General features: G+C 47.2%; 1 protein-coding gene across 1 annotated transcript in view; it reads left to right on the top strand.

Moving 5' to 3' along the window:
• Slc36a2 (solute carrier family 36 member 2) overlaps nucleotides 1-14990 on the top strand; it is a 30692-nt gene extending 15702 nt beyond the window's left edge. The window contains exons 6-10 of the mRNA XM_036197657.1: nucleotides 4012-4230; nucleotides 5344-5442; nucleotides 9821-9987; nucleotides 11272-11441; nucleotides 14719-14990. Coding sequence (XP_036053550.1) covers nucleotides 4012-4230; nucleotides 5344-5442; nucleotides 9821-9987; nucleotides 11272-11441; nucleotides 14719-14990 — 927 coding nt within the window. The remainder of the gene's footprint in view (nucleotides 1-4011; nucleotides 4231-5343; nucleotides 5443-9820; nucleotides 9988-11271; nucleotides 11442-14718) is intronic.
• Nucleotides 14991-20583: the final 5593 nt, after the last annotated feature.

Below are 20583 nucleotides of genomic sequence, written 5' to 3'. Positions count from 1 at the left end.
TATTGCTTGAGGCAGGATCTCATGTAGCCCAAGCTAGCCTCAAACTCACCACGCAGAAGCTCTTTAGAAAACAAGCTGCTATCTGCAAACCTTTACTTATGATCCGTTGCTCACAATCTGCATTTTTATCAGCTGCCTATCAAAGCAAGCACTCTCTTGAAGGGGTTGCAAGCTAAGTGAGCAGTTCTAGAACACAGTGGGCAAACTTCCATGTGACATCTGGGAGGCAGCTCAGGTGTGAGGAATGCACACTGTGGTTGAGAAACATCATTGTGAAGCCCCTGGCATCAGAGAAGGCTGCCTCCAGGAGCCATATGCAAGCGGGGGCATGCTTGGGCACCTTACAGAGTGGTAGTAGCCAAGCTAGGGAGATAGACCATGAAAAAACTTCCAGGCAGGAATACGAGAGATTGGCCTAAAAGAAGCAATTCTACTGGTTATAGAAGACAGTGGTGGCTGCCTTGAGGAAGAGTCCTGACCCCTGCATAGAGATCTTTTATGGAGGTCTGTGAGTGCCTGGCTAATTGTCTCAGTTAGGGTTTCTATTGCAGTGAAGAGACACCATGACCATGGCGATTCTTATAAAGGAAAACTTTTAATTGGAGTGGCTTACAGTTCATAGACTTCGTCCATTATCATCATAGCAGGATATGGCAGTATGCAGGCAGTCATGGTGCTGGAGAAGGAGCTGAGAGTCCTACATCTTAATCTGCAGGCAACAGGAAGTGAATTGAACTAGATGTAGCTTAAGCATAGGAGACCTCAAAGCCCGCCCCCACAATGACACACTTCCCCCAGTAAGACCACGCCTACTTCAACAAGGTCATAGCTCCTAATAGTGCCACTACCTGTAGCTGGAGTTTTCTTGTGGTTGTCTGGCATCAAGGTCCCACAGCCATTTATAAAATTCCTGTGTCCCGCCTGGTCCTGTGATTGCTCAGATCCAAGTAAATACAGAGGTTTACACTAATTAAAACTGCTCGGCCATTAGCTAAGGCCTACCATTAACTAGCTCCTACATTTAAACTCAGCACATTTCTATTAATCTATAAATCACCACATTTTCCACGGCTTTACCTGTGCCATTACACACTGCTCCCTGGATGGCAGACTGGCATCTCCTGACTCAGCCTTCCTCTTCCCAGAATTCTCCTTGTCTGCTTGTCCTGTCTATACTTCCTGCCTGGCTACTGGCCAATCAGCATTTTATTAAACCAGTGTACAAAAGCATTATCCCACAGCAACTCCCTATGAGCTTATGGGGACAGTTACATTCAAACTACCACACTAATCATCTGGGGATGTTTCCTACTATAGGAAAGAATCACTAAACAAACAAAAAGGCAAAGGTCGAGAGCTGGGATGTAGCTCAGTTAGTAGAGTGATTGCCTAACATTCCCAAATCTCTGGGCTCAATCTCCAGCACCTCACAAACTGGGAAGGTGGAGGCAGGAGGATCAGAAGTCCAAGGTCATTCTCAGCTACATAGTAAGTTTGAGGCCAACCTAGGCTACATGAGATCTTGCCTCCCCCCCTCCGCCCCCAAAAAAAGCCAAGCCAAGCAACTCAGTGGCACAGTGCTTGCTCTGCATGCCTGACCCCAGGGTTCCACCCCTAGGACACACATGCAAGAAGTAGAAAAAAAATTCAAGGGGCAACAACTCATATTTATATATCCATGATATTTAAGTTAAAATAAGATTTCAAAATAAGAATGGATACAGTGATTGCCATCTTGCAAAATAAAATGAATCTTCATCATGTAACTTGTGACATTGTGTAGAAAATGCATGGATGGATATATTGGAGATGACTCCATGCTTCTCCGCCAGTACTGATGTCAGCAAGAGCTTTACGCTTTCTTCTTGCATGATTCTACATTCTAATTGTTCTGCCGTGAATCCTATTGCCTGAACAGCTGTACTGTTTCTATTAGAGTTGTGCCGATTTTAAACTTGGGGTGGACCATTCGTTCACCCTAAGCTTATAGGGAAGGGGCGTGTATACTGTGTGTTTTGGGAGATTGTTTGAGTCTCATTTTTGTTGCTGTGGTAAAATATCTCAACAGAAAGAAATCTAAGGGAGAATGAGTGTATTTCAGCTCACAATTCCAGGTGATGGTTCATCATTATAGGGAAGTTGTGGCGGACCCACCATTGCTTACCCCAGGGACTCTTGAGGAATAAGTGATAAGAGACTTAGTTAGAAATAAAGAAGGGAGAGAAAACACAAGATAGACCAAGTGGCCCTGGATCCACCAGCCCAGAACTTTATTCCAAAGGTCTATTTATAACAATGTCAAGGGGTGGAGCAAAAGACCTCCCCTTTGCTAGTTATAGTCAAGTGTGGACCCTTACAAACACCTGACACTCAGGCCCATGGTCCAATCACCTTCTTATGCAGTCCTGCTGGGTACAGCCACTAGGAAACCTGAAAATGGTCTCCCACAGGAAATCAGGGTGGCAGGAACCCAAAGCAATCGGTCACATCACATCCACAGTCAAGAGCAGAGAGAAATGAATGCTGCATGCTTACTCCTTCACTCATTTTCTCCGTGATTGCACAGTCTAGGACCCAATTCTAGGGAATGATGTTGCCCACAGTGGGCTGGGTCTTCCCACCTCAGTTAACCATCAAGATAATCCCCCAAGGACATGCCCACAGGCCAACGTGAGCTATGCAATTCTTCACTGACACTCTCCCCAGGTAATTCTAGATTTATAACGAGCTGACAATTAAAACTAACCACCGTCAGAATCTTGTTTACATGTTTGAGTGTGTTAATGGTTTTCACTAAGTATGGTTCAAGGATGTCACATTCTTCTTTAAGGGGGCCAATCCATGCAAAAGAAAAAAAAATTAACCCTGACATTCGAAATGCTATTACCAATCCAGTCAAGAAAGAACTGAGCTTGAGAGTTAGCTCAGTGGTTAAGAGACCTTGTTGCTCCTGCAGAGGACCTGGGTTCTGTTTCCACCACCCACATGACAGCTAACAACTGTCTGTTAACTCCAGTCCCAGGGATCTGACTTCCTCTTCTGACCTCAGCAGGCACTAGACATGCACATGGCTCACAAACATACATGTAGGCCAAACACTCATACACACAAAATAATAAAATAAATGCATCTATCGTTTTGTTTTAAAGACAGAGAGACTAACTCTCCAGGCCAGTTACAGAGCAATAACTAGGGGGATTTGGGGATTATGAGTGAAAGGAGACTCTGGGAAATTTTTAGACAGAAAATATGTGTAGTAGAAGGATCTAAGCTGACTTACAATGTGGAAGAGAAAGCTAAAATGCAAGTCTCAGAAAAGACCAGAAGCCAGAGCATGGTGTGTGGGGGAGAGACGCTGCAGACACCAGAATGAGTGAGTCATCCTTGGGACCCCACTGTCAGGGCTCTCTCTCTCACCTTCTTTAGTTGGTCTTTGTGTCACTTACCTTGAGATTCCCATCTTTATTTCTGAGCACAGAGCCTGACTCACAGGCCAGCCCTCCAGTTCTGTGACCTTCTGTTTTCCCAAGGCTGCATTCAACAGCAAAGAGAATTCAGTACGAATAATCAATACCAGGAAATGGATGCCAGGGAGCCACGGCACCAGACCCCTCACTATAATGCAGTTATCTGTCATTAAATTTGCTGTTTTGGTAGCTTCCTTTAAAGTAGTCTGATGAAGAGGTTTTAGAATAAGACGTTTCATGAGCTGGAGAGGTGACACTTACTGCCAAGCATGATGACCTTAGGTCAAGCCCTGGGTCCCATATAGTGCAAGGAGAGAAGAGAACCAACTTCCACGTGTGCACCATGGGGTGCACACATGCACACACAAACACATAAATGAATGTAAATGTTTCCTAAAATTAAAACCAAAAAGAAGTTCTCAGCGCCCTACACTTGCTTAAGAGCCCCTGACTTTTTAATATGAGAGCATGGATCTGGGGAAAGCACTGAGTCCACCATGTACTCAGACTTTTTCCTCCTCTTGCTTTCTCATCTCTTCCTCAGGTAGTAGAAGCTGTTAATAGCACAACCATCAGCTGCCACTACAACGAGACCCTAGTTCTGACGCCCACCATGGACTCACGACTCTACATGCTCGCCTTCCTGCCCTTTCTGGGGCTTCTGGTCTTCATTCGGAACCTCCGTGTCCTCACCATCTTCTCCCTGTTGGCCAACATCAGCATGCTGGTCAGCCTGATCATCATCGCCCAGTACATTGTCCAGGTTGGTGCACAGCATCTGCTAACTCCCCAGCAGACAGGGCCCTTGTAACCATACGAGACATCAGGCCCCAAGTCCTAAGATGGGTGGGTGTGTTCCTCACCCTTCAGCCTAGGACCCATCTTGCTGTGACGTTCCCTCTTTGTACCATCTCGTCTTTTTAGCTCTCTCATCCCTTCTTTGTCTCCAAATGACTGCTTTTAATACCATTGCTTTTTAAAAGGCTGTATTTGAGGGTTAGGGAGATGGCTCCATTAGTAACCCGTTTGCCACATAAGCCTGAGGACCTGAGTTGAGATCTCTGGAACCTGTCTAAGAACCAGGGTGCTGTGGCACATGCTTGTAATTCCAGCACCAGAGTGGGGGAATTGGGGTGAGCAGAGCAGGAACAGGAAGATCCCTGAGGCTGACTGACCAGCCAGGCTAGCCAAATGGATGGACTCCAGGTTTAGTGAGAGACCCTGACTCAAAAATTAAAGTGGAGAGGGACTGATGAAGACACTTGACATTGACCTCTGGCCTCCACACATGTGTAGATCACACCTGTACACATATATGCTACTTCTGCTTTACACTGGGGCTATCCCAGGAATCCTCAATTATAAAAACAATTCTGTGTTTCTTTTAACATCCTGGGCCACGGGCTGAGTAGAAGATTTACTCCACCCATTCTGTTCTCCCTTTAATCTACGGCTCAGAAAGAGAAAAGCAGACTTTCAGATTCAACTATGTAGGGCTCCCTAAAATATTCTATAACTATATTATGATAATTTCTAGTGCTCATACCCAGTAACCATCATGGATGTTCTTGGGGGCTATTGGGTGTCACTAATCTGTAATACATACAATATTTTTTAGAGACTTCTGGTAAACCTGCTCCCTTCATGAGACACTGATCTTCCATGCTTTGACAATGCCTGTATGTTCCTGCCCTCTGGCTCTTTGGTACTGTGTAATATTAAAGTCAATATTTATCATTTTACCTCATTCTAAAGGCTGGCTGAACTTTGTGGCATTCAATGTTCTCAAATTCAGCTTTCCTTTCAGAGTCCTTCTTGCTTAGAGAAGCTTAAGCATGCCCATAGAGTGACAATCTTGTATTTTTCTCTCCTGTAGGGAATTCCAGACCCCAGCCAGTTGCCACTGGTAGCAAGCTGGAAGACCTACCCTCTCTTCTTTGGAACAGCCATTTTCTCATTCGAAAGCATCGGTGTGGTAAGGTTGGAATGAAGGTGGCCTTCCCCTGGACCTGTGAACCAGTTTCTGGGAAGGAGCTATTAGCTCTGGTTTTCTGTGTGTTCTTGGCCATTGGGTTGGACCTGTGGACATCACCCATGGGATAGAGCAACCTCTGGTCTCATTTGGATTGGTTGTCACCAGCAGACAAAAAGTAGGTCATAGCAGAGAAGCAATCAGGAGATTATTTTTGTTAATATGTCTACTCAGTGTTTATCTTCCCAGCTATATGAGTTTCCTAGTCTTCTTAAAATCAAGACTGTGATGATGCATGCCTTTAATCCCAGCACTCAGGAGGCAGAGGCAAATGGATCTCTGTGAGTTTGAGGACAGCCTGGTTTACAAAGTGAGTTCCAGGACAGCCAAGGCTACACAAAGAAAGCCTGTCTTGGGGAAGAAAAAAAAATCAAGTTTAGTCAAAAAAAAAAAAAAAAAATTAAGAGGCAGAGCCAGGTAGAGCTCTTGAGTTCAAGGTCAGCCTGATCAACAAATCGAGTTCCAGGACAGCCAGAGCTACACAGAGGAACCCTATCTGAAACCACCACCACTCCCCCAAAAAATGCGTGTTTTAACCTGAAAAAGATATGTGTGTTTGCGATTGATTATGGGCTGGGATGTAGCTTTGCCGGTGAAGAGCTCCCCTGAGTGTACAAAGACCTGAGTTCCATCCTCAGCACCACAAAAAGTGGGCATGATGGTGCAAACCTGTAAACCCTGCCCTCGGGAGGCAGAAGTAGGAGGATTAGAAATTCAAGGTCATCCTTAGTGCCACAGCATTTTCGAAGGCAGCCTAAACTACATGACACCCTGTCTCAAAAAAAAAAAAATAAAGGTAATTCCTTTCCTCCCTGCATAACAATATTGAGATGAATATATTCTCAGCTTCATTCAGCCGCTCCATTCTCTGCTACCGCCTGCGTCCCTCACTCAGTGCTCGTACAGCAGAGCAGCCACTGAGGGGTCAGGTCGGTGCCACCTCTCATCGGCTCACCCACTGAGGGCACCTGAACTGTCTCTAGTCTGTGACATCTGTGAGCAATGCTCCTTACTCCGAGAACTCATATAAAGGTCATTATGTAGATTTAACTTTTTCTTCTCTAGGAATAGGCTTCTGGGTCTCATATTTATAGAGGTTTATAAGAAACTGCCCAGCGGATTTCAGAAATACAGTAATTTTGGTCGGATGTTTGTCTGTCCTTGCTCTGAGTGCTGGGGGCTGAAACTGGACCCCAGCTGGCTAGGCAAGTGAGTCTACCACTGAACTCCACCCCCAGTGCTGACTGGCATTTTTCACTTGGGCCAGTGCATGTGAGCATTCTTGCCCTTCTGCATATGGGATAGCGCTTGTCTGGACTGTCAGTTCAGAGAGGATGTGGGAGGATGCTGGGAATTGAACCCAGGACCTCATGCATGCTAAGCAGCACTCCATCACTGAGCTGTGCCCGCAGCCCCAGTATATTTTTATGTCAACCATTCTAATGGATATATAATAGTATTTGATTGTGGTTTGATTTGCATTTTAGTGATAACTGGTTATGAGTATTACTTATACTTTTTTTTTTTTTTTTGAGCTGAGGATCAAACCCAGGGCCTTGCGTTTGCTAGGCAAGCTCTCTACCACTGAGCTAAATCCCCAACCCCATTTATACTTTTTTTTATACATCTTGGTTTGTTTTTAGTAGTGTGTGCGTGAGAGTGAAGGTGTGCATGTGGGGTCAGGGGTCAGAGGTCAGGGGTCAGTTCTCTTCACCCTTTGAGGTGTCTCTCTTACTGCCTCAGCTGCTCTTAGGCCCTCAGGCTAGCTGGCCTGTGCGCTTTCTGCCGATTCTCCTGGCTCTGCCTCCCATCTCACCTGAGGAGTGCTGGGATTACAGCTGTGTGCCACCACATCCAGCTTTTTGTGGGCTCCGGGGAATTGAACTCAGGTCATCAGGCTCTCCCAGCAAGTGCTTTCCCCACAGAACCATCTCACTGGCCCTCTTTTATGCTCTTTAGTTAGCATTTGGACGTCTTCTTTGTGAGCTATTCAAATCTTATTTTGTTGTATTTTGTTTTTTGAGGCATGGCCTTGATGTTTCCCTGATTGGCCTTGTACTTATGGGAATCCCCTTGCCTCTGCTCCCAAGCTGGGTGTATGCCACCATGCCCAGCCTGTACAAATCTTTTTTTTTTTTTTTTAAAGATTTATTTATTAATTACACATACAGTGTTCTGTCTACATGCCAGAAGAGGGCACCAGATCTCGTTACAGATGGTTGTGAGCCACCATGTGGGTGCTGAGGATTGAACTATGGACCTCTGGAAGAAAACAGCCAGTGCTCTTAACCTCTGAGCCATGTCTCCAGCCCCAAATCTTTTATAAGTACTTCTTTATCTGAGTTTACCAGCTTCTAGCCAATCTCCTTTTAATTATCCTCTGGCCAGAAAGCCTGGCTTTTGTCTCCCTATGCTTGCATGTACTCCTTGTGTTTCTTCCATGTGTTTCTCGGTGGCTTAAACACACACACACACACACACACACACACACACACACACACACACCAGAATGTGGCTCTGTGGCTGGGACTTGTCTTTGGGGATGTGGCCTAGCAGAAACAGAGAAACAGGAAATCAGGGTTCCTGTCGTACCCTCTGTCCCACAAGGGTCCCTTTTCAGATCGCCCTGCTAAGAAGAAAAGGTGTCCCATGGAGTGGTTTCCATCATCTGCCACCAAATCATCCCAGAATTGGGGTCTCCCTTGAGTTTAAACTCGTGGAGATAGGAAGAAAAAATATCCTGAAACTCAGCATTATGACATTTATTCCCATGCCAAAACTGGAAACTTCACCTTGCACAAAAAGCAACCCAAGGACCAGCAAGATGGCTCGGCTGGTAAAGGTGCTTGCCTCCAAGCCTGACGACCTAAGTTCAATCCTTGGGACCCACATGGTGGAAGGAGAAAACCGAATTTCTGCCAGATTGTCCTCTGATCTCCTCACACACATGAAATAAATAAATAAATGTAATTTTTAAAATCTTAAAAAAAAAAAAAAAAAAAAAACAAGCCGGGCGTTGGTGGCACACGCCTTTAATCCCAGCACTCGGGAGGCAGAGCCAGGCGGATCTTTGTGAGTTCGAGGCCAGCTTGGTCTCCAAAGCAAGTTCCAGGAAAGGCGCAAAGCTACGCAGAGAAACCCTGTCTCGAAAAATCAAAAAAAAAAAACAAAACAAAAAAACAAAACCAAAAACAAAAACAACAACAACAAAAAAAACCTCAAAATGGATCAAAGACATTAACGGAAGACTGGAAAGTCTCAACTTCTAGGAGAGTGGAGGGATGGTCAGACACAGTGGTGGGTCAGGGACTGACTTTTCTGGGTAGAACTCCAAAGGCACAGAGAACAAAAGTAAACTGGCAAACGGGGTTACGTCTAACTAAGAAAGAGCGTCTTCAGAGCATAGGAAGGAGCGGAGGGGAGACAGCCTTCAGAACAAGAGGCGCATGCTCACCGGCAGAGGGCTGACACCCAGGATGTATAAGGGACCTGGCCAACAGCAGCAAAGTAATCCAGCTGCAAAACAGGTGAATGCCCCAAGTGGAGACTTCTAGAACCACAAATGGCCATCAAATACATACAAACATGCACCTTCTCCTTAGCCATTGGGTGTGACGGTGAGGTATCTCCTCACCCCTGTCCAAATGGTTATTGTCATAACTCAGAGGCGCAAAGAAGGCTCTGTAGTTAAGAGCACTGGCTGTTCTGGGAGAGAACCAAGATCCGCGTCCCAGCACCCACATCAGCTCCTGGAGATCCATCGCCCTCTTCTGGCCTCCACAGACATAGCAATGAGTGTCAGAATTTCCTTCATTTTAAAACAGATTTATTTCTTTTTATTCTATGTGTATGAGTGTTTTGCCTGCATGTATGTATGTATGTACACTGCATATGTGTCTAGTGCCCACAGGGGCCAGAAGAGGGTGTCAGATCACATGGTGCTGGAGTTACAGGTGGTTGTGAGCTGCCTGATCTAGGTGCTGGGAACTGAACCTGGGTCCTCTACAAGGGCAGCCAGTACTCTTAACTGTTGAGCCCCAGAATTTCCTCCTTTTTAAAGAATGTATAATATTCCACTGCATGGATGTGCCACATTTTGTTTACTCATTTTCTAGTGGTGGATCCTTGTCTGCCTCCCACCTTCTGATCGTGAATAATATTGGCATGCACGAGAGCATACAAGCATTTTTTCAAGTCCCTTCTTTGATTCATGTGGGAACATGCCAGAGGCAGCAAGGCTTTCTCTTCTTTGTGCTCCTGGCTGATACTGCTACTGCCATTGTTATTGTTCTCCTATCCTTACAATGTGGTGTTCCTGTAGGTCCTGCCTCTGGAAAACAAGATGAAGGATGCCCGCCGCTTCCCAACCATTCTGTCTCTGGGGATGTCCATCGTCACCACCCTGTACATTGCCATCGGGGCCTTGGGCTACCTGCGGTTTGGAGATGACATCAAAGCCAGCATCACTCTTAACCTGCCCAACTGCTGGTACCTTCACGGCTCTTGGGTGGTCGGGATTGAGAGATGTGTAGAAAGGTGTTGCTCTCTTCCTCTCCCTGTCAGAGCAGGGAGACCCAGGTCCTGAGACACTCCCACTGGGAGAGATGGAGCCACCATTGGAACCTTGGGTTCCAATGCTACAGAGGTGTGTCCGCAGCAGCCTCCAGGTTGAGTCTGGTCTTGGTAGCTTAGTGCTAAGGAAACACAGCTAAGAGGACAGGACAGAAGGAAAGCGAGAGTCCTTGGTCACCTTGGGGGAGGAGATGGGAGTGCTGGAGGAAAACCAAAGGCTTCTTTCTGTGGGTTGGAACCTTCTGGTTTCCCCTTCCCAGGCTCATGACTAAGTGTCCATTGCCACTGGACACCTCCCCCCAAGCCAGGGGAGCTAGTATTGAAAACTTGAAACAGGGCTGCAGAGAAGGTTTAGCAGGTAAGAGAATTTGACATGCCAGCGTGAGCATCCTGAATCTGATCATAACACACACACTCCAAAAAAAGCCAGGCATGTGCCCGTAATCCCAGCACTGGGAAGGCAGAGCCAGGAGGACTCTGAGGTTCACTGCCCAGGCAGCCGGGCTCCAGGCTCAGGGAGAGACCTTGTCTCCAAAAATAAAGTGCAAAGGAACTGAGGAAGACATCTGACATCAACCTCTGGCCTCTACATGTGTGTGGCATACACACTCACATACACACGTATGACACACACGTTTAACTCCCTTGAAGCCTCACCCTTCCTCCCTGCCCTCAGCTTCAAGCCCGCCCACGACCCAGCTGCTCCTTTCCTGTCTCCGCATAACCCACAGATAACATCTTTCCCTCTCAATTATTCAAGTCTTGGCAGGTCTCCAAACTAAGCTGAACACTTATTGAGGGCTCCTGATATACTGAGTACCTGGGGGACACAGACAATTCCTAGACTCTAATCACAAAGGACTTTAGACCCAGGCTTTAGGACCCTGGCCACTTACCTGCTGAGTCTTCCTGGGAGAAGTGTCTAGTGTCAGCCTGTCTGTCCTCACTTCACAGAGTGGTCTGTGAAGGCACCACGTGTGCACATGCTCAGGGCTGCTGGCCTCTCATCTGCACGGCCCTTCTCTCTGCTGCCGTCAGATCCTCCATGCTTCTCTGTTCTCTCCACTCTGGTGAGACTCCTCTGTACTCAGAGAAGGAAACACAGACCCAGGGGACTGTCCCAAAGTCCAAGGCTGCTGTCCCTGGGAGGCCAGGTGTGGGGGTGTCAGGCCATGGAGAACATGGCTGTATGTCTTGCAGGCTGTACCAGTCAGTCAAGCTCCTGTATGTTATCGGCATCCTCTGCACCTACGCCCTGCAGTTCTACGTCCCCGCCGAAATCATCATCCCCCTTGCTGTCTCCCAGGTGTCAAAGCGCTGGGCACTGCCTGTGGATCTGTCCATCCGAATCGCCTTGGTCTGCCTTACATGTGAGTAGAACAGAGTCTCAGGGAGCCTCCTGACCATTTCCTGAGAAGTGTGTGTGTGTGTGTGTGTGTGTGTGTGTGTGTGTGTGTGTATGCGCGCACGCGTGCACGCACATGCGCACACACCTTCGTATGTTGGCATCCATATAGAGGCAGAGGATGACATTTTTCAGATACTACCACCTTTTTCAAAATTTTTTAAATATGGTCTCTAAATATTGGCCTGGAACTCACCAGTTAGGCTAGGCTACCTAGCTAGCAAGCCCCAGAGATCAACTTGCCTCTGCCTCCCCAATGCTGGGGTTACAAGTGTACCCCACCATGCCTGGTTCTTTTTAACATGCATTCTAGGGATCCAGCTGAGGTCCTTCTGCCTAGAAGGTAGACACTTGACTGAGCCACCTCCCCAACCTCCATTTAAACCATTCTTACATGTGCCCTAATTAGACAGGTGTGCTGATGCCCAGCCAAAGGACAGATTCATTGATATCCAGTGTGTTAAATAATAATCATGATACAGAGTGTGCAAGGCACTGTGGGAAACCCTTCCTAGGCTGTATTTCATAGCGTTTATTCAGTCCCCATGAGAATGCTTGTGAAGGAAGACGCTGTCAAATAACTGGCCAGTGAGTGTTGGGGACATGGTTTAGTTTCTAAGTATTTGCCTGGCATGCATTCATTCTTCAGAACCTCATAAAGAGGGTGTGTTGATACAATCTTGGGATCCCAGCACTCTGGAGGTGGAGTCAGGAGGATCAGAAGTTCAAGGTCACCCTTGGCTACATAGCAAGTTCGAAACCAGCCTGAGTTACATGAGATGCTTTCTCAATAGTTAATAGTATTAGTAAAGGCCAGTGAGATGGCTCAGTTGGTAGACACTTGCTCCCAAGCCTGACAACCTGAGTTCAGTCCCCGGAATCCACATGATGGAGGGAAAGCATCGGCTCTTAAAAGTTGCCTCAGACTTCTACACATGTGCTGAAGCGCACATTCCACATATATACACTGAACAAATAAATGTAACTAAATTAAAGAAATATATTAGTGAAGAAAAGCAAGCAGGATTCAAACCTAGGTCATCCAAGTCCAGAGCCAGCACCTCCCACCTCCAAGGCTGGCACTGAAGGTGGGAGCCAGGAAGAATGCTCAGGTAACAAGTGTTATTGGTCTCCCAGGACTTCGTGTAAATTTAGGCCAACATTTCAAACAAGCTTCATACCCATGCTCATGCAGACAACCCTAATTAAATCCAGAGGGTCGTTTTTAAAAAGACATGAATGTGGGTGGAGGCTTGTTGAGAAAAAGAGGTCAGGGACAAGTAGAAGGGGGGCAAGAGAGGTAGTGGGGGGGGGAGTATGACCAACTACAGTATATATCCACAGGAAATTGTCGAAGGATAAAAAATGGAAAGATGGACAAAAATCATTTGACAGGGAAAGAGATAAGAACACACATGCACTGGGCGGTGGTGGTGCACACCTTTAATCCCAGCACTCGGGAGGCAGAGGCAGGCGGATCTCTGTGAGTTCAAGGCCAGCCTGGTCTACAGAGTGAGATCCAGGAAATGCGCAAAGCTACACAGAGAAACCCTGCCTGAAAAACCAAAAAAATAAAAAAGAACACACATGCATGAAATAGTAGTAACAGAAGATCATTTGAAGCTATTGACATTTGAACAGAGGTTGAGTAAAAATCGTGATCTAAACCTGTTTAATGACAAGCTAGGGTGTTCTGGAAACACAGCCCCCCACACACACACACACTCACACACATACATACACACATACATACCTGTCTGCAAGGCCAGTCCAACAGAAGGCTAGCCATTGTCATATTGGAATTAAGGAACCATCCGAAACTGGCCTGCCTTCCATTCCTTTTGGTTTGGGGGGATAGTAAGTATTGCTAGGACCCTGTGCTTATGAGTCAAGCCTGCTTCCTTCATTACCTGGGTATACGTTGCCATCACTTGGACTCTCCTGGGATGCAGCTCACAAATGAACATTGTGTTTTCTCTTGATAATCTTTCCATTTTCAGAACCCCAGACACTGAACCTGAGTGAGGACAGGAAATCCCTCCCCATCAACAACCCAACAATATGAACACGTAGTGTTGTGGGGAACCCACCAGGGATGGCCACTCAGTCTGTAGCTGATTGGAAGTCTTTATTCCAGCTGGCTGGGTCTATACACAGGTATTCAGGGACCCAAGTGTAGCCCCAAATACTTAGAGCAAGAGTCCTTGAATGGCAAAATCCACATCTCGGTGCCTCACTCTGGAGCTGAAGGGGAGGTGGGTGGTTTTACAAGCAGATGGTTTAACAGAAACTAAGGTGAGTTAGCTAGGACCATCTTGACCTCAGGTTCCTAGAATAGAGTGGGGTCATTTTCCACAGAATTCTCCATCAAGGAGATCAGATTCAAATTAAACCTGAAATGGCCTCAGCAAGAACACAAGATGGAGACACCTCTGCTCTGTCTTGACCTGTCACACTCGATTCAATCTGGACAACAGGAATGAGCTGCATCAACCATTAATATGTCACCCCTGAGACAGGAACAGGTGCCCTAGGAGCTCTCCACCTTTTCCTTCTTTTTAATTTTTTTACATTTATTTATTTTATGTATTGTTCACATGTGTATAGGTCAGAGGACAACTTTTACCACGTGTGTCTGGGCATCAGAATCAGATCATCAGACTTAGCAGCATGTGCCTACACTCACTGAACCATCATCTCCCATTTGTTGTTGTTGTTTTAAGGAGTTTTTTTTGTTGTTGTTGTTGTTTTTACGGGGTCTCAGTATGCATCCCTGGATGGACTAGATCTTACTATGTAGACCAGGCTGGCCTGGAATTCATGGATTCACCTGCCTCTGCCTCCCAAATGCAGGGACTAAAGGCATGCAACACACACCCTGACTTTTTTTCTTTACTTTATTTTGTCCCTTTTATACGGTCTCAGGTTGGTCTTGAACTAAACTAGGTAGCCAAAGGAAAGCTTGAGCTCCTGATCCTCCAGCCTTCACCTCCAAAATGCTGGGGTTGTAGGCATGTGTCACCATGGCAACCGGGGGTAGATGCTGGGATAGAACCACGGCTTCCTGCATGCTAGACAGGCATTCTTCCAACTGAGCTACATCCCCAGCCCCCAACTTTTATTTACAAAATTGAGCGTCTGAGGGAGGTTTGGTTTCTTTTAAAGATGACTTCAATAACAGCCTCTAAAGGCATTGTTTTTAAAGCTGGGATTCTCCATCTGTCCCCCTTCCTCTCCCATAGGCATGCTGGCCATCCTCATCCCACGCCTGGACCTGGTCCTCTCCCTGGTGGGCTCCGTGAGCAGCAGCGCCCTGGCCCTCATCATCCCGCCCCTGCTGGAGGTGACCACCTACTATGGGGAGGGCCTGAGCCCCCTGACCATCATCAAGGATGCCCTCATCAGCATTCTGGGCTTTGTGGGCTTCGTGGTGGGGACCTACCAGGCCCTGGATGAGCTGATTGAGTCCGGGAACTCTCTCCCCGTGTCCAACGCCACTATGTTTGTTCAGTGACAGAGCCTTCCCTCACCCACGGTGACTCACGGTGTCTATTGTTTCACTTTGCCTTTTCTCTGGTCCAAGACGTGAGAAAACAGGACTCACCAGATACAAGGTGTAGCGTGTAGCTGGTCATTTAAACACACACACACACACACACACACACACACACACACACACACACACACACACACACACACACACACACACAGAGCAAACCTTGCTGCTTATCCTCTAATCTTCCTCACAGTGGAGAGGCTCTCCTATGGAAGCTTTCAGGTTCCACCCTCCTGTTTTTGATCATTTATCTAATTTCATACTTGGGTTGGAGCTATGCAAAAAGCAGCCACTAGGGGGCAGCAAGGGCCATCTCTGCCGGGTCACTCTTTGGTAAATAAGTCATGTCCTTTTCCTGGCAGTGACTGGGAACACTTATGATGCTCACCCCAGCATCAAGATGGAGGGGGATGAGGTGAGTCACAATGCTCAGGTAAAAAGGCACCGTCTGTGTTACAGATAAGGGCACTGAACTTTCTAAACCACTGAAGTTTTAGGCCCAACTCAGAAATCCAACATTGAATAAGAAAAAAGCGGGGTCAAGCCGATGAGCCAAGGGCGGCAGACACAGACATCACTGGAGTAGGTTTTTATTTCTGAATTCTTGCAATGAACATCCTTGATTACCTACTGGGCACAGACATAATACACGGTTCTTATAGAATAGTTTAAGGAAAAGTGTTATAAATACCCCGTGACAATGCAATGTGGTAGCTTCATCTACCAAATGGTGGTCTACATGGCACCCCTTGAGTCTTGACCTTGTAACTGGCTTTGACCAACAGTAAATGTGGTACAAATGGAAATTTGGTGATGTCTTCTACCCTGAGACTGCCATCTCTTTCAGCTCTGTGGAGCTGACTTTTTTAAGGGTGTGTGTGTGTGTGTGTGTGTGTGTGTGTGTGTGTGTGTGTGTGTGTATGTGTGTGTGTGTGTGTATGTGTGTGTGTATGTGTGTGTGTGTGTGTATATGTGTGTGTGTGTATGTGTGTGTGTGTATGTGTGTGTGTGTGTGTGTATGTGTGTGTGTGTGTGTGTGTGCGTGCGCGCGCGTGCGCGCGCGCGCGCACATCCTCAAAGGCCACTGGACAATATCGGCTCTCCTGGAGCTGGAGTTCCAGGTGGCTGTGAAGGAACTCAGGTCCTCTGCAAGAGCAGCAAGCACTCTTAACCACTGAGCCACCTCTCCAGCCCCTAATCTTATTGTTGAGACCTAACCAGCTATAACTAAATCTTGGAATGCATAAAATAAGAAACACTGGTGCATGAGGGACAGATGCCGGCTCAGGCTCATTAGCAATTATCCACAGATGATGACAGCTCTATTTTCAAGTTGTTGGTATGGTCTGGTTATTCAGACACAGCCATGCATGTACACGTGCCTTTTCCCCATCTCCACTAAAGAACCTTTCCTCCTCCTCTTCCTCTTCCTCCTCTGAGGCAAGGTTTCCTTGCAATGTGGCCGAGGCTGTCCTTGAGTGCCTGATCTTCCTGCTCTCCTCTCCGGGGATTATAAATCGTGCCACCACACCCAACTCTTAACTTTTGGGGCCGGCTGTTGGTTCAGGGAGTACAGGAGATCATGTATAACCACCTTGAAGACATACCCACACACAGGTGAGGTGTGTTTCCAGACAAGGTTGGCTGAGAAGCGAAGACCCATCTTGGATATGGGTCTGGGCTGTGAACTGAATAAAAAGGAAAAGAAAACAAGCTAAGTGTGGGCGTTCCTCTCTCTCTGCTTCCTGACTGTGAAGGCCACGTGATTGGTGCCTCATGTTCCTGCCACCGTGCTGTCCCCCCATGATGGACTGAATCCTCAAACTGGGAGCCAAACTAACCCCTTCCTTCCTTGGGTGGCTTTTGTTGGGCCTGTGGTCACAAGTAGTGAGAACAGTTCCTGAGGTATGTATATATACCGCTGTTTTCAGATGAGCCAGGCTCAGAAACACCAGTTAGCTGAAGACCCATCAGAGAGAGAAGAGGGTGTGGAACCCGGGCATCTATTGTCACGCTCCCTGCTGCTCTGCCAGACCTGAAGGTCCTTGAGCAAAGTGAAAATGAAGTCAAAAAGAAAGTAGAAAAATTACATTGTATTTCTTTATTATGTGTGTGTGTGTGTGTGTGTGTGTGTGTGTGTGTGTGTGTGTGTGTAATTCAGAGGACAACTCTGAGAATCTGTTCTCTCCTCTCTCCATGTGAGTCTCGGGGATTGAACTCAGGTCATCGGGCTTGGTGACAAGTATTTTACCCACGATCCATTTCACTGCCCCCCCCCCAAAAAAACCAAAATCAAAACAAAACAAAAAAACCCTGAGACAGGGTCTTGCTCTATAGCACTGGCTAGCCTGGAACTTCCAGTGTAGACCAGGCTAGCCTCAAACTCACAGAGATCAGGTTGCCTCTGTGTCCCACTTCCACCCCATGCACTGCCATGCCCACTCATCCTAAAAGAAGTTTCTGGAAGCATCTTAGAAACTGCACAGCCCTGTGAGTGCACAGTTACCCCTGTGCTTAGTGATAATGGCCCACACGGTGATATTTCTGTAAGTTTTCTCATACATATACTATTACCATACTCTTCCAAAAGCCGAATTACCACACGGTGTCGGTGGCTGTTGGGGGGCAGGGCGGCAAGCGTGCCAGCACTCAGACACTCCGGGGAAGACTGTTGACTCTGGGGTATGATTTCTACCTCCTCCTTCCTCATCTGAGTTTTGCCTTCCTGAAACCTGTGAGGGGAATTTGTGACCTGTGACCCTGTTCCTTTGTCTTCTTAGCTGAGTGTTTATTGTGCCCTCCTACACGCTGCTCAAGTTCAGAGGCCTTAACACAGAACCACAGGAAAGAGGAAGGCTTAGTCACCACAGGGGGGACTGTCAAAGGGTTCTGCCACTGAAAACAGGCATGTTTGGGTTCCTCAGAACAGAAGGGCAAAACTACCATGCGACCCAGCCAGACTCTTCTATTTTTTCAATATAATATTTGCATTAATTCCTTGAGAATTTCACACATGCATACAATGTATTTTGATCATATTCTCCTTTTCCCTCATGACTTAGTTGGGGTTTCTACTGCTGCAAAGAAACACCACGACCAAAAAGCAAGTTTGGGGAGGAAAGGGTTTATTTGGCTTACACTTTCATGTCATAGTCCATCATTGAAGGAAGTCAGGACAGAAACTCAAGCAGGGCAGGAACCTGGAAGCAGGAGCTGATGCAGAGGCCACGGAAGGAAGCTGCTTACTGGCTTGCTCTCCATGACTTATTCAGCCTGCTTTCTTACAGAACCCAGAACCACCAGCCCAGGGATAGCCTCACTCACAATGGGCTGGGCCCTCCCCTGTCAATCACTAATTAAGAAAATACCTTACAGCTTGCCTACAGCCCAATCTTATGGAGGTATTTTCCTAATTGAGGCTCCCTCCTCTCAGATGACTTTAGCCTGTGTCAAGTTGGCATAAAACTATCCAGCACATCCCGCTCAATCCTTCCAGACACACCCTCACTCTCCACTTCCTCCCAATCTTGCTTCTTCTTCTTTTTAATTACCCACTGAGTCCAATTTGCACCACCCATACACTCATGGGGGTGGAGCCACCCATGGAGCATGCGCATACTATCATGGCCTTAAAACTGGCTCTTCCTCCCTTAGACGTCATCAACTGCCAAGTAGCGACTCAGCTAAGGGTGAAGGCTTGTGTGTGTGCGTGTGTGTGTGTGCGTGTGTGTGTGTGTGTGTGTGTGTGTGTGTGTGTGGAGAGAGAGAGAGACAGAGAGACAGAGAGACAGAGAGAGACAGAGACAGAGAGACAGAGAGAGAGACAGAGAGACAGAGACAGAGAGAGAGACAGAGACTGAGAGAGAGAGAGATTTCCTTTGCCATTGAGGAGTAAAAGGGACTCACAGTTGCCTTCTGCGGCGGGATTAAAGGTTGCAGGGAACAAGTGTCTCCTCAAGGCTGTCATAGCGAGGGTACAGCTCAAGGATGAAGTATGTGACAGTAGCACCATCATCAGCAAAGCATCCAGACCACCCCCAGGGACACACAAATCACAGTGCACCAGCTCTGAGAAGGCAGCTTCAATACTGTGCTGATGCCCTGCCCATTCTTCCTCTTCCTCGGCCCCCAAAGATCAGGGTGATCCTTGACTACTCTCTTTCTCGTATACCTCACGTATAAAGTCTGTCAGCACATCCTCTGGGCTTTCACATTTAAACAGTGCTCACCAGCCAGGTGTGGTGGCGCACGCCTTTAATCTCAGCGTTCAGGAGGCAGATGCAGGTGAATTTGTGCAAGTTCGAGACCAGACTGGTAAGAGAAAGAGGGAGAGAGAGAGGAGAGAGAGAGAGGGAGAGATCCAGGTCAGGCAGGGTTACTAAAGAGACCCTATCTCAAAATGTCATGGTAACAACAACAGTAATAATACAGTATCCAGAAGGGATGGGGAGATGGCTCAGCAGGTAAAGGACTTGCCGCCAATCCTTACAACCTGAGTGGAACTGCAGGACCCGCATGCTGAGAGCTGACTCCCACAAGTTGTTCTCTGACCCTCCACACACTGTGGCATGTCCCCAAATAAATATTAATCGTTTTACAAAAAGAAAAAGGAGGTAAATTTAAAAAAAAAAATAATAATAACTGTTCAGAATTAGCCCACTTTGTCTCCCTACCGTCTCGCTTTAAATCACTGCTCACTGCCCTGGACAGGAGCTCCCTGGTGATTCCAGAGGTTCCCTTTTCATTGTTAAGACCAGAAATAACTGACTGAAGTAGTCTACACTAGAAAAGGTTCCTTTTGGCCTGTGGTTCCAGAATGCTTGCAGTTCATCATGGTGCCGATTTCGAGTGTTCGTTTGCTTGTTGAGACAGGGTCTCACTATGTGGCCCTAGCTGGCCTGAAACCCACTATGTAGACTAGGCTGGTCTCGAACTCACATAGATCCACCCGTCTCTGTCTATTGAGTGTTGGGATTAAAGACATCTGCTACCATGCCCCAACCAATCTGTGTGTGTACGTGCGTGCGTGCGTGCGTGCGTGCGTGCGTGCGTGCGTGCGTGCGTGCGTGTGTGTGTGTGTGTGTGTGTGTGTAAAGCTCTCACTGGCCTGGAGCTTTCCAAGTAGTCTAGGCTGGTTAGTGAGCTCTAAAAATCCTCCAGTGTCCACCTCCCTAGCACCATGATCACAAGTGTGTACCATCACACCTGGCATTTTTTTTTACATGAATTCTGAGGATTGAACTCAGGTCCTCATACTTGAACTGAGCCCTCTCTCCAGCCCACAAATAGCTTTTTAGAAGTATCCATTTACCCCTTCCTAATTAGGTGGCGGTCCACACTGTCTTCCTGTGCAGAGGATCTGAGCAGTTGGCATTTAAGCTGGCACAAGCCATTGTTTACTTCCAGCTAGAGATGCTGGTACAGGTGGCACTCTGCATCCTGGGCAGCAGCTTATTGCCTGGGCAGCCTCCATTGTGAGGTAGCTGGGGCTTGTTCTTGCCAGAGGCAGCGAACCCTGAGCCTGAGCCCACAGAGAGGTGCCAGGATTTCC

The sequence above is a fragment of the Onychomys torridus genome, chromosome 8, assembly GCF_903995425.1.
Source record: "Onychomys torridus chromosome 8, mOncTor1.1, whole genome shotgun sequence".
In the NCBI taxonomy this organism is placed as follows: domain Eukaryota; kingdom Metazoa; phylum Chordata; class Mammalia; order Rodentia; family Cricetidae; genus Onychomys; species Onychomys torridus.
This window is presented reverse-complemented; position numbering and strand designations above follow the sequence as displayed.